The sequence below is a fragment of the Porites lutea genome, chromosome 11 (assembly GCF_958299795.1).
Source record: "Porites lutea chromosome 11, jaPorLute2.1, whole genome shotgun sequence".
Taxonomy (NCBI): Eukaryota; Metazoa; Cnidaria; class Anthozoa; order Scleractinia; family Poritidae; genus Porites; species Porites lutea.
In genome coordinates this window covers 14,635,240-14,649,011 of record NC_133211.1, presented here as the reverse complement: position 1 = coordinate 14,649,011, position 13,772 = coordinate 14,635,240, and the positions used below count along the sequence as shown (strand labels likewise).

Genomic DNA, 13,772 nt, shown 5'->3' with positions numbered 1-13,772 from the left:
TTTTTGCAGTGAATTTGGTCCATGGATTGTTTCATTACTGCTACTCCCCCCCCCCCCGCCCTCCGCCCAAACACTCTGCTTTTGTTAACCAGTGACCAGATGAAAGGTGGAGGATTGTGGTAGCATTGCAGTAATGCAACACATGGGAGCAGTTAATTTTCTAAGAAATTGATAACAACGAAGAAAAAACCTCCACTCATCCCCAGAACCCACCAAACAGCATTAGCCTTAAAATTAATAAAATATTTTTAACATAATATCATAGGTGACCAATTACTCCTTAATATTGGCGCAAAATTTCAGCATTAATTTGTAATTTGACATGTGAAATTACAAAATTGCCATGGCAACCCTTCCGTATGTCTCAGTGTCAAGATGGCGACGAAGTTTTAAAATGCCGCGAATGAAGATGTCAGGGCACAAAAAGATGCTTTAGAAAACCTGAACACACAAGAAGAACATCAAGAAGGATTCTAACAGGTATTTTGCCGAAAAAGTCCGAAAAATTCTGAACTTTATAAGCCAAATTTAAGGTCTAAACATTTGAGACAGTGGAGTTGTTGATCGATACGATCCAGGATAAACATGTCAAAAATCCAAGATTGCTAACGTAATTCGTCACCATGATATTAATAGGTAATCAAATGGTAATACTCGTGAAATTATTTCCTAATTTCACTCTTCACCATACCCTAAAATATCCAAAAATGGGAATCTGTTATTTTTTTCTTGTGATTATAATTTGCCTAACAAGTCAAACCTGTTGCTCCGGAAGAGAACCATCATCTTCTAATACCTGGAATAATTCCCCTTCAGCATACTCCGTTACAACACAAACCTTTTTCAACAAAACAAATTGTTAGACAATCAACACCCAAGTTTGTTCTTCTCTGCTATTACACATGGTCAATATTGCTAGGGAATAACTTAATTAGCCCAAGGACCCCACACTGCTTCTCTAGAGTCCTCAGGGTCTTGGTTCCTTCATTAAAGATGCCCAACCAGATACAGTGGCTTACTGTTTGTTGAAGTGCATGAGGGACACGAGGGATAATTATTCTGACAACATTACAAGAAATAAACACAAATTTTAAATTTAAGAAACAGTTTTTAAGAATATTAATTTGAGGGTTAATAATCAAGAGGAGCTTTCTGAGAGTTAACTTCCATTTTTTTCAACCCAAAATTCTTGATACACTTCTGACATTCTTTGACAGGAAATCTTAGCTTTTGGAGAAAACATATACCGGGCACCCTGGATTTCAAACATTAGAGCTTTGGGGTTCCCTACAACCTTAACTTATTATAAGCATACCCACCATCCAAGAGAGATACATTTGTCTTTTCTGAAACTTTGATAAATGCAACAAAAACAACATACTTCTTTGGGTGTTGCAAAGGAGTCCAGTAATTTGATTATGTTTTCATGCTCAAGGTTCCTCATGATGTCAATTTCTCTTTGTAAATTTTTCAGCTCTTTCTCTGATCTCCCTACTTTGGGTATAAATTTCAAAGCCACAACCTGAAAGTTAACATTAGCAAGGTAAATTACTGGAGTACAACATTGCATACCTGGTCCCGCTTGTTCAAATGTTGGATAGCACTATCCACCGGATAAATCTCTATCGAGCAGATAGCACAATTGATTTCTGGAATACTTATCTGCTGGATAGCAATAATTATTTATCCACTGGATAGTGCTATCCAATGTTTGAACAACCGCTGCCTGATCTACATGTATAGTGGAGATTATGCTGGGAAAATAGTACAGTTCTCTTTTCCAGGAATTCTCCGGTATTCACTAGTATAAATTTCACCCACAGAAAGAGTTCTTGTGTCAAAGTGTGTGACAAACTCACACTTGCACAATGGCAGGTAAATATTGTTGTGAAAAGCTTTGAAAACTGTCAAGACCATCAGAAAACTTAAGATCTAGGGATAGGTATAGCTTTCAGACCATTTCACATCATTTAATCATCATTTTTTAACCTTGTCTACCTGGCAGTCTATGGGTCTGCATTTATTGCACACTGCTTCCTGTTTATGTTAGTTTTAAACTTGATCATTTAACATATAAAGGATTAGAATATTTAACAGTTAATGAATGAGGCTGAGTATCTTATGAAGAATTATGGAGATCGAGGAGGGTACGGCCTCGACGGATAACACCCTCTGGGATCTCCATAATTCTTTATATGATACGAAAGCCGAATTCAATAACTGTTTTATTATTCATTCAAAATAATTCCTTGTTCAAAAACATAGCTAAAACATGCTTACGTCCATCGATCCATCAGTGTTCAGTTCATCTTCGATAGTGTACGTTTAGGTTTGTCCAGCTCCGCAAATATTCTCCAACTAGCAGATGTCGCCCTTCGAGCTGTCTTCTTGCTGTTCTTGCCATGTTTTCAGATATTTTTTCGCCTAGTTCTTACTCTTGAAACGAGTGAAATGTCCGCCATTTTTTCAAGTTCACAACCAAAACAACTCAACCTCGTCCCCAGGTCTTCTCGGTTAACGGTGCCTTAACCTGCGAAAACGCTGCATTTTTGACGTCATTTCCTCGTTAAAGTCAAAATTCCTTCAAATTTGGTCATCAGTAACTGGTTATGGTGAATTAAACGTGTGCTTTTAGCCAATCAGAATCGGGGAAATATTTTGAATGAATAATAATAAAATATAAGCTTAAGTTAATACCAATGTGTAACATTTATGAAATTCACTTGAGAAAACAGCTGTACATGTAGACTACATTTACGAGTTTCCGGTTTAAGATGAAACACATAAATGATTGAACAAAAAGAAACCAAAGAGACATCAAGGTCATCCACATTCAGACGATAATAAATTTATTTTGTTGCTGTCGACATATTTGAACCCTCCAGGCAGCTTACCTGACCACTATATTTTTTCCGTCCTTTGTAAACTTTCCCAAAGGAACCCTCACCAATAAGCTCTAGAATGTGGTAGCGCTCCATGACTAAACGTGAGAGGCTAAGCTGTTTCTTTTGCTAATCGAGAAGCATATTTCGCGGTCAAACGTTGCCGCCATTTTGAATGTTGATCTGGAAACGAGGCTCCTTCTCTTGCCTGGTAGAGCCTGGTAAGGAACAAAGGGTGAGTACACCGAAGCATTGCTCTGTAAAGAATACTCAATGTACCTCCTGTGGCTCCAAAACTGTAGAACTATCTCTGAAGAGGTGCGCATTTTTTTACCTTCCGAGAGGATATTTCCGGGGAGAATTTCCACGTCTTTCTCATCACGACAACAAATTTTAACGAAAATAGCCACAGGGCATCTCCGAGTACCGTGTACATGTTCAGCAGAGAAGCAAATAAAACAAAACTTCAGTCCGGATATCCGAGTATTTTTGAGCATAACTTTCCTCCAGCAAACGTTCTTCAGGTTTAAGGGACGAAGAGAAATCGGCTGATAAAGAGTTTGGAGGACAAGCCGTCCTTGTTAGCTTCAGGGGATCCTTGAAGAAGAACGACTTGTCGGTCCGAAATATCGGGAAAAGTCAAGTCGTCTCAGTCACTGCTGTCCTATTATGTTAAACTTTGACTTGGATAAAACCCCCCCCGGGGGGGGGGGGGGGTTACTCCCATACATTACCTATACGGGTATGTGCCACCCAACGGGGTCGTGATTTTGAAGCTCCTGATTTAGAACGGGGTATCCATTTCAGAGGCGTTTTCTAGAACGGGGTATAAAAAATTGTGGATCACGGCTTTATCTTCTGCTTAAAATTGTTGCTGATTATGAAGAAGAATTTATTTGATGTATAAGTCGAACAAATAAAGAAATATCTTTTTAAAAAAACAGGGCTATTTCAATTTACAATCTTTCTGGAACGGAGTATAAAAAATTGTCCCGTTTCTAGAACGGGGTGTCAGTTTTAGGGCGAATTCTTGAACGGGGTATAAAAAATTGGCTCATTTCTAGAATGGGGTATCAATTTTAGAGGAACTGTTTTTTAGAACGGGGTGCCAATTTGGAGTCCCGGGCGGCACAGACCCACCCAAAAAATACCCAAGTGCCCCCCCCCCCCCCCGGGGATAAAACCAAGGGTGTAGCTACCTGTACGAACGGCATGCACTTGCGTAAGTGAAAAAGTAGAGGGCAAAGGATTTGGAAGAAGTCATTTTATATAAAAAGTTTCAATGACATCCTTACAGTCTGAGAGCTGTGATTTATGAAAAAATCTCTCTAAAATTTCACGTGCCCGTGGATATGCCTAACCACCCTCCCGGTACTGGTGCACAAAAATGAGAGGTGAAAGACAGGTACGAGGCAACAATTACAGTATAACAGAGTTTAATGGCTATAATACTCAAACACTTATATTTGACAAACAGAAACACTGATTTCTAAACTGTAAGAAGATTATCTATCCTCACACTGATTGTGTTATAAAGGAAAAAGGCAAAAACATGTCAAGAATAATAAAAGTTTCTTATGCACTTCTGAGTAAAACAATCCTCACTTATCTCGCTGTATTTATCAATCATGACTTCATGGCATTTCCACGAGATACAAAGTTCTAGAGTATCAAATCACAAAAGATTATATTTTACCAATCACACTAAAGCTTAAACTTGCTTTAAAATCAAGTGCATCACCACAAAGAGTTCAAATCAGATGGTAGGCAACAGGCCATCTGGCCAGAAACTTAAAAAATGTGGTTACTTTGCCTTGAACACTGCCTTCTGTCTTTTTCTTACCTTTCATGTGTGTCAACTACTCAGTTAGCAGAGTTAAAAAGCACAAGCCAAAGCTTACTTGCCACCTGAGAAATTAGCCTGAGAAAACAGCCGTCATTAGACTGACATTTTGCAACACCACCAACAGTTTCTTCGTGAAATGACAAGTGAGAAACAAGCATGTAAATTCCATACTGATAAAGTGTCACTACCCTGATCTGGGTAGTACTTCTGATCGGTCAAATTTTCAACCAACCAGAAGCACTACCAAGATCTGGGTACTCACACCTCATCAATATGGAATTTCTGCTCCCTGTCTTTAGAAATCATTTTCCCGAGAAACCCTTGGTCAGGGTGCAAAGAAAATCACTTTTACAGCTTGCTATTTGGGCAAGCTCAAGCTAACATCTACTAGCCCAAACTCATTTCAACTAGTCCAAAAAGCTTTTTGATGAGCAGGATTCATTTCACAGTTCTTTTTCAATTTGAATTCCTTAAAAAACCTCACTTGCCCTTCAGGCAAGTTAAGAACAGAATTCACTAGCCCAAAAGCAAAATCCGGGTTATCGAACACCACTTAAATTCTTTGCACGCTGCTTGGTAGTATTGTGAAAAGTTGGTTATTTTCTCAGACTACTCAGAAGTACACATCTGAGGTTTCTGTAAATGATTTTCATTTTATTTAGCCTGATTTATTGAAAGATTTTAGTAGTGAGCAGTGAGTCAAAGTTTATCCAAAGCCACCACTGAAACTAGCAAATTCATTGAATCACATGCAGTTAAGCAAGTCTTAAGAATGAAGTATTATTACTGTGATTAGGTAGATCTGAGCAAGGTGAGAAAGGAAACCTATCCATGCTTTATATTGTAATGCAGGACAACTACCTTTCATTGGATAGAAATTGGAATGTTGAACAAACTCAATGATACATGCTTGAATTTTTCTATGACAAACAACTGAACAAATAGGAAAACAATTAAATTAGAAATAAAAAAAACTGTCTTTGTATATATGAATGAAGAATATGTAGCCATCTACATGGTTTTGAGTAAATCAAATGGTCATTAGAGTTCTTTAGCACCAGAAATCTGCAGAAAAAAGAAGAAAGATAATATATTATTTCATTAAAATCAGAGCAGAAATTTTTCAGGAGTAACAGCCAGAATCTGCGCTATATCAGAGCATTCTTTAAATAATCAAACAAGATAAAAAAAAAAGAGTAAGGTTACCCGTTGCTGAAAACTGCATTTGCTAAGACCAAACTCAGAAACGTCTGGGGCTACGAGATCTGCTCCTTCTTGACTGCCACCTGAGAGAAAAAAGGTTCGTTTAACCATATTTGTAACACATTACACAGGGTAATAAGGTCAATATATAAGTCAATAAATATGTGAAACTGATCAAGTCTGGCAATACAGCCAAATTTGTATCAAATAGTCACTTTCGAAAATGGCTGACTGATTGCTTACTACAGGTTAACCAGCTTTAAAATTTGCATTGACTGCAAAGTGTTTAATGCCTTTTCTTGTGACAAAAAAAGAAGATAACAGGGTGTAAATTTTATTTAAAATTTTAACATAATTTACAGGTATGCCACAGGTACACTAGACAGAACCCAAATAACAGCTTTGGACAATAAACACTCCATGGAACAATGTGCAGTCAAAGCCCTCTTTTAACAGACGCTCTACTCAGTGTAAGTGGACAGCTCTACTTATGGGCTACCTTTGCAAGACCCAACTTTAAGTCTCTGCAAAAAAAGCCATTTTCTTTCAGAGGCCAACTCCAGTCCCAAAACAAGGCTAATAATTTAGCAACACAAAAGTTATACCTGTCCATTTCAGGAGACCTTCCCCTTCGTCTTGGTGGTGACCTGTTTTACATTTAAAGACCAATATTAGTAGAAATATTTAAATATTAATTACGTGTGCAGATATGATGAAAGATTACACATGGTTTGCTTTAACTATATAGCATGGCAAAGCTAGTAACTACAATGTAGGCAAATGATTTGACATCAAAAGGCATAGGACATGGGCCTGGTAAACAAATTCATTAGGAAACTGCTCCAAAGCTTTTAGTTGTAAGAGTGAATGAGCAGAGTGTAAAAACAATGCAGCAAATTGACCATGCATAATAAACTTCACTGAACTGAAATGATTTCCATCCTAGCCACATAAAAGTCAAAAATAGTTTTTAATTTCTTCTAGCATACAGTATGTAGTAAACATTTATAACATCAGACAATTCATTTGAAGTTATTGAATTGTTTACATGTCAATTTTTTTGCCTTTTCACAGTGAAAAATAATAAAGGTGACACTGCCCCTTAAAACTAATCAAAACATCTCAACCACTACCTGTAAAGCTGAAGTTTGGTTAATTGCAGGAGAGGAAAAACACAAGTTTCCATGTTAAACAAACTGGAGTGTCGATTCACATGCTGAAGAGGTAAACTAACGAGTTGGCTGGGGGAGGTTGACAAATTCGAGGAGAGGAATGCATGCTGCTGTCAAACAAATCGAAACCCATGGATTTGAACTGACGACACGTGGGCAGCATTTGGGTGACGTTGTGGGTGACAGCAGAAATCCTTTCTTATATCCGAGTGCACAAAAGCAGAGTGTGGTGAATTTAAAGAGAGAGGGAGGTCGAGTTGAATTGGTTGGTGGCAGATGGACGAGGGCAGAATTTGGAGGTTGATTGAAGGAAGTGAACAATCTGCTGGACAAAATGTTGATGTTTTGTTGAACATCCTGTGTACTGGTATTTTGAATGGAGAACAAAGGTGCACTTAGGCACCACACTTTGTTGAGCTTGCCACCATAAAAATGTGGTAAAGATGCGAAGACGAGGTTAGTGGATGAACCTAAAGAACAACCCAAACAGTTACATGTATTTGGCATGAAACACATAAAAGAACATACTACAGTTAATTCATTGGCTACAATAATGGAGTGCACTATGGAGAGCTATAACATATTCTCTAATGATTGGAGATAACTGAAAAATAAAAACTGTAGATTACATATAAAGGTGCTTGTGTCAGATTGTACACAGGTACAAATTGTAAATGATTAGCTTAGTTTAAATATGGCAAACTGATTGCAGAATTACAAGCAAAACAACAGCCTGATTTTTCCTTCCTCTTTAAATCTAGCTAATACTATTGCCCATTAAACCAATGGATTCAATCTATTAATAATTCATAGAGCACACTGAAAAATAAAACAAAACCTACCGATAGGGTGACCTGGACCTGTCATCATAACGACCAAAGCCACCTCTTTCTTCAAAACGGCGACCTCCCCCTCCACGGTAGCCTCCTCCACCTCCACCTCGACTGCGACCACCTCCTTTGTGTCGGGACAGTTCAACTCTTACACGAGCTCCACATATGTGCTTCCCATCCAAATCCTTTATGGCATCATCAGCATCACGTGCATCCTCAAATTCCACAAATGCAAAGCCTGGAGGATTACGAGCCACCCAAACATCGCGAAGTCTTCCATATTTCTCAAACTCTCTCTGAATTTCTTCTTTCTTTCCATTATCCCCAAGGTTTCCGACATACACTTTGGTTACCATCTGCAAAAAAAACAAATGAACACATGCAATTATCAATTTAGTCTGTCTAACTTCTCTAAGAATATTCCACAAAGAACATTTTTTGGATAAAGGAAGATTCTTAGTAAACACATGACCCTCAATGACAAAATTGCATATTATTATTATATGTATACGGTAATCAACTCCCATTATTATGTTAACTCTTGGAACACAAAATGAAACATATGAAACAAATCATATTTTGAACTGCGGATACAAGATACGAAAGCGAACACGATCTTAGCAGTAGAATGAACAATAATACAACCTAAGGCCTGGTTCAGATGCTGAACTTTTCATGAACCAAACCTAATACCAATTAAGGCTGACCCAAATTATTAAGATGGCCTGAATTGATTCAGACGCCGATCTTAATTGCAGCTGAACTAAGTTCAAAACCCCAAAAATGCTCATTTTGGTCAAACTGCTTACGAAATATGTTATAATAATTTATGCATTAGGTTCAGTACATGAAAAGTTCGGCATCTGAATCAAAGCCATTCCAAAGTTGCTCCAAAGGCGAAATTCCGGCTGGGCTAGGCAGAAAGAACAGGTGAGTTGTTTCAAATTGAAACAGGCATCCCTAATATGATTCAGATGCCAAACTTTTCATATACTCAATTCAAAGTATAAGGTTTGGCTCATGAAAAGTTCGGTGTGTGAACCGGGCCTAGGTGGTTGAAAAAGAACCCGAAAAATTTCAGGCTTGAAGTGGAATCGAACTCTTGGGACACTTGCCCAACTTATTCAAAGCACCAAGACTGCAAAAATGTAGAGAATGGGATCGTATGTTCCTCAAAGATGATGTTCCCTGAATAGAACAATAAATTGTGATGTTGGGACCAAAAATTAGGGTTCAAAGTCTGTAGTTTGTATTTTTAACTGCAGCAGTTTATACAATAACTCAGAGACATCATTATGATTGGCAGTTAGGCTTAACTGTAAATCGGACTGTTATGAAACACACAATTCATAATAGCTGCTTGATGCTTTTTTTAACTTATGGATTACACGTAGCGTAAGGAACAAGTTATTGTGGGCACTGCAATATACAAATGTGTCACTCAGGTGTAGACACCGTTCGTAATATATAGTTGGCTCCGCACGAAAGCACCCAATATAAAAACAACAACCGTCATAGATCGTTCCTCTTCCGTGATTGCCCAGAGCTTTTGATGTTATGACTTTGTACATTTCACAGGACGATAAGTTGTCTTCATGGGGACTTTAAATGTTTCAAATAAGCACTATGGCTAACTTTGAGACAGAACTTTTCAAGCTTCTTGATTTGCCCAGGCTATAATCATGACAAAAAGATCAGCAACTGAATTGCTCTTCAACTCCCAAGCTGGTCCAAGCTCATGACTTTTCACTTTTCTCATGACAGGACTCCCAATCTCATGTTTTTTAGTGAAATATCATTCTGAAATGAAATGTTTCTTTGTTCAACAAAAACGGAAATGTTTACAGTCGCTGAATCATTATATTGATTCTCCTTATGTATTAAAAGACTGGGAATTGCCAGCTGTACAATGCCGTCAGCAAGAGACTTTGCGACGGTTTTGCGAGACACTTTTTGACCATATATTCGTCAAATGCAATGAAATGAGTTAAAGTACGGCTTTTCCTGTCAAAACCCTGCTTGTTTTCCTTGAATATATCTTTCAATTCTTCATAAATAAAGCTCTACCAGCTTCAAACAGCATCCTCTGGCAGAATTTCATGGGCAAAAAATTTTAAATATAATTAATTTAGCAGCCTTGTTTTACATTAGCTGTTTTGGCACAATGAATGATTTTCCAGTAATGTGAGACTTAGTTATACACACAGGATTATGGGATCGCCAGGGGGCAAACATTGCAAGTCGCTACAAAGAAATGTATGGCGTGGAGCTGTTTCTCCGTTAAAAGCAGTGTCTTTGGACAAGAATGCCGCATTTTGCTGAGATTTTATGAGAAGCCGAGGTAACTAATGTTGGTGCTTTGAAATTGTAAGTTTTTGTGGGATCAATGCGATGAAATCTATCGATAAACACTCCTTGCTTAAGGTCGACTGTGAAATTTACAGTCTGAATGGTCTTGAAATATATAGTACTAACTTAGGTATAAATGAGGGGGAATGTGGACTCATTTAAGCCTTTCCAGTTGTACTTACATGTGCTCATATTTACAACGAGCGTAATTACGCTCCGCTCGGCAGCGATCACAATGCTGTGCTGGTTTGTCACAACAATCGGCGGTAAGTTTATGTATTGTTGAATTTGATATGTGTTAACTTTAAAAACAAAAACATCTTCCCCACATTAGTATTTTGATTTCTTCTCGCCAAAAAAACACAAGCGAAATGTTTTGTCATGATCCAGAGCACCAATCATTTTTAGGGAAGAAATAGAATCTCTGAATTTTGCATATCAACTTGGTATTTATTTACACACTCTAACTGCTTTTGTATCGGAAATCTTAGTCGTTCATACGATTTCTGCCTCATCTACTAATGGTTAAATACCATGTACTTTCCATGAAATATTTCGCAGATGTCACTTTGTTTACACCAAAGTAAAGGAGGATTTTTTATTTTTATGGCCACGTACATACCTTCAATTGTTGTCTTGACATAACACGCACAGCGCCGCAGAGCGCTGATCGCGGCCAAGCGAAGTTACACTCGTTGTAAATATCACCACACGTAATTATCACTTAAACGCTTAAATGAGCCAATCCCCCTACATGTATACCTAAATTTGCACTATATATTTCAAGACCTTTTCTTTATGTAGATCACTGTGTAAATTCAGTAAACATAAATTTCACACTCAACCTCACACAAGGAGTGTTTATCGATAGAATTTATCACATTAATCACACAGAAACTTGAAATTTCAAAGCACCAACATGAGTCACCTCCGTTTCTCATAAAATCATGGCAAAATGTGGCATTCTATGACCAAAGACACTGCTTTTAACAGAGAAACAACTCCACGCCATACATTTCCTTGTAGCGACTCACAATGTTTGCCCCCTTTCGATCACAGAACCCTGTGCGCAAAACATGGGTCTCCGATTACTGGAAAATCATTCATCGATAACCGGTCCGGGATTCGACTCCCCCCGAAGGAGACCTTTATTCCCTTTTTTGGTCGTTTTGATTTGTCTTATTTTGCTTTTTTTAAAACATACTTTCATTTTTTGACAGACTTACAATATACCAGTAGACTAATAATTGCAGCTTTATTATCACCTTTCATTTCTAAAATAATTAGTCCACAAGTTAGCCATGGGCACCCTTTGATCTTGTTAACAGAGAGTTTGCTTAAAATAGCGGAGACCACAAAATTTATGTCAACTGTGCTCTGACAAAAAGTAAACTGACGCACTGTAACTGGCTTTCGTTACTTTTAGGGGACCGTCGCTTTATACGGGAAAAAACTAACTGAATGCACGAGCAAAATGACGAGTTTTCACCACAACATGACGAATTTACACGCCAAATGTAGAGAGTAGAACGAGAAAAAACATTAATCTTTTTTCGTTATTTTCTATATTAACCTCTCTTGAATCTACGCTAAATTGGCCAAAATCCAAAAAATTGCTAAGAAATGTCCCGTCTGCGATATTCATCGTTCGTGGCTAAAAGATGCATCCAGAAATGACCAGTATTTGTATTTTTGCGTTCTTTATTGTTAAACATATGACATTATTTTTCTTCGTTGCATTAAACTCGTCATTTTGCTCGCGCACTTACTTGTTTTTAGAGCGACGGTCCCTAAAAGCAACGAAAGCCCTGTACATTTCCTTTTTACGATCGTACCAGCCTGAATCGTTCCAACCAAACATTGAATAATATTTTGAAGTAACCTAAAATATCGGGCTCATCTCCGGTGTAATATAATTTATTACTCATAGCTGACGTAAAATCGCCACACAACGAAGCATTCTTAGTAACGGCGAGACTTAATGGCGTCGCGTTAACTCGACAAACGTTTATGCTCTGCGAATAAACTTAAAAATTGCGGAAGTGAAAAAATGCTACGCGACACAAACCAAAGTTTACAAAAATACATTGGCATTTAACAAACGCAGACAGGCAGTTAAGTCTTACAAGTTATTCGAAAATTTACGCGACCGAGAAGATTGATAAGCTTCCACTACGCAGTCAATAATGGGACGCTTCCGATGTTGTGATTCAGTTACACTGACGATTAAGTCCACCCTTGAACCCTATTATTTCCTTAAACACAAAACCAAACCATTTAATTTCCACCTACCTTGATTTTCAGGTCTGTGTGATTACAAACGCGCAAAAAGCGATCGACTAAACGGCGTGGACCACAGCGTGCTTTTCAGCGCGGAAAGATCACAAGCAAGCAATACACTAGTTCCAGGTACACGCGGTTTCGGGAGGGAGGGACCCAAATATTCGGCGGTACAAGAAAAGACCTGCGATGTTTCTTGTTGCCGGCAGCGTGTGTTCAGTTTCCCGGTCATTTACAGCGGGTATGTTGCAGGTAGATCGGCGACCGGCGTTGCTAAAACGAGGGTAAGGGTAACACAAAGAGTAAGGGTAAGGGTAAGGGTAAGGGTGGGGGTAAGGGTAAGGGTGGGGGTGAAGGATGAGGGTAAGGGAAAGGGTGAGAATTGTTGTGGGAATTCCAATTTAGATTTTCATCCAAAATTTCTCCCCCCAAAAATTGTCTTCTTTATACTTTATATTTCTTTGAATTTTACAATTCGTACGTCTTGGACTTGGCGCGGTTTGAAGACCATATATTTGCCTTTTTTAAGGGAAACTGAGTGTTAGATGTACAGTTTGCTCGTCTCCAAATGTAACATATCTGAAAGATTGTCGGCATATGTTTTGTAACATGAGGGATTGTGGACGTTCGAAGATTGCATGAAAAGGCGGTTTGCTTTTTAACCCTTTTGCGGATCACCTCGCCAACCCAGGGTCCTACATCCCCAAATAAACAGTCCTTTAGTGTACAGAGAACGATCGAAGACTATTAATCCATGCCTTTATTCAAGCCTTTCAAGAGCAAAAAATTAATTTGCGGTCACGTTGTTGCAAATACTTAACTGAAACAGAAACGCGAAAGCTAGCCAAACCTTGAAATTAGATCAGCTCTGGACCAGCCTTTCATTTTAAAGAGCACCGTTTTCCAATAATATGCCAGATGATGCTTAATGACAGGGAATTAATGACAATATGCCTTCTTAACAGTCACCCTTACCCTTACCCTTACCCCCACCCTTACCCTTACCCCCACTCTTTGTGTTACCCTTACCCTCGTTTTAGCAACGCCGCTCGGCGACATATACTGAAAGCAAGCGGTCTCGATCTCAGTACAGACGATTATACTGCTGCCTGAACGGCAATACAGGCTTAAAAGCTTTTTGTACGAAAAGCGCTAACATTTTACGCTAAGAATTCATTTATCCCCTGGCGCCGATGGTTCAGACCTT

At 38.4% G+C, this 13,772-nt stretch overlaps 2 protein-coding genes across 4 annotated transcripts in view; both read right to left on the bottom strand.

Moving 5' to 3' along the window:
* The window catches only part of LOC140952032 (serine/threonine-protein kinase 36-like), a 29,364-nt gene extending 26,337 nt beyond the window's left edge, over positions 1-3,027 (bottom strand). The window contains exons 1-3 of the mRNA XM_073401431.1: positions 2,895-3,027; positions 1,382-1,522; positions 761-838 (exon numbers count right to left, since the gene is read on the bottom strand). Coding sequence (XP_073257532.1) covers positions 761-838; positions 1,382-1,522; positions 2,895-2,978 — 303 coding nt within the window. The 5' untranslated portion in view covers positions 2,979-3,027. The remainder of the gene's footprint in view (positions 1-760; positions 839-1,381; positions 1,523-2,894) is intronic.
* A 1,274-nt stretch (positions 3,028-4,301) lies between these two features.
* LOC140951656 (serine/arginine-rich splicing factor 3-like) lies at positions 4,302-12,702 on the bottom strand. 3 transcript variants are annotated; one of them, XM_073400951.1, is made up of 5 exons: positions 12,578-12,702; positions 7,946-8,292; positions 6,537-6,578; positions 5,935-6,014; positions 4,302-5,793 (listed from the first exon to the last, which is right to left on the bottom strand). In XM_073400951.1, exons 2-4 carry the CDS (start codon positions 8,290-8,292, stop codon positions 5,969-5,971), a joined length of 435 nt encoding a protein of 144 aa, XP_073257052.1. In that variant the 5' UTR covers positions 12,578-12,702; the 3' UTR covers positions 4,302-5,793; positions 5,935-5,968. The 3 variants fall into 3 exon arrangements, 2 of the variants coding, with proteins under 2 accessions (XP_073257052.1, XP_073257053.1); XR_012167314.1 differs by lacking the exon at positions 4,302-5,793 and adding an exon at positions 7,065-7,573; XM_073400952.1 differs by lacking the exon at positions 6,537-6,578.
* Positions 12,703-13,772: the final 1,070 nt, after the last annotated feature.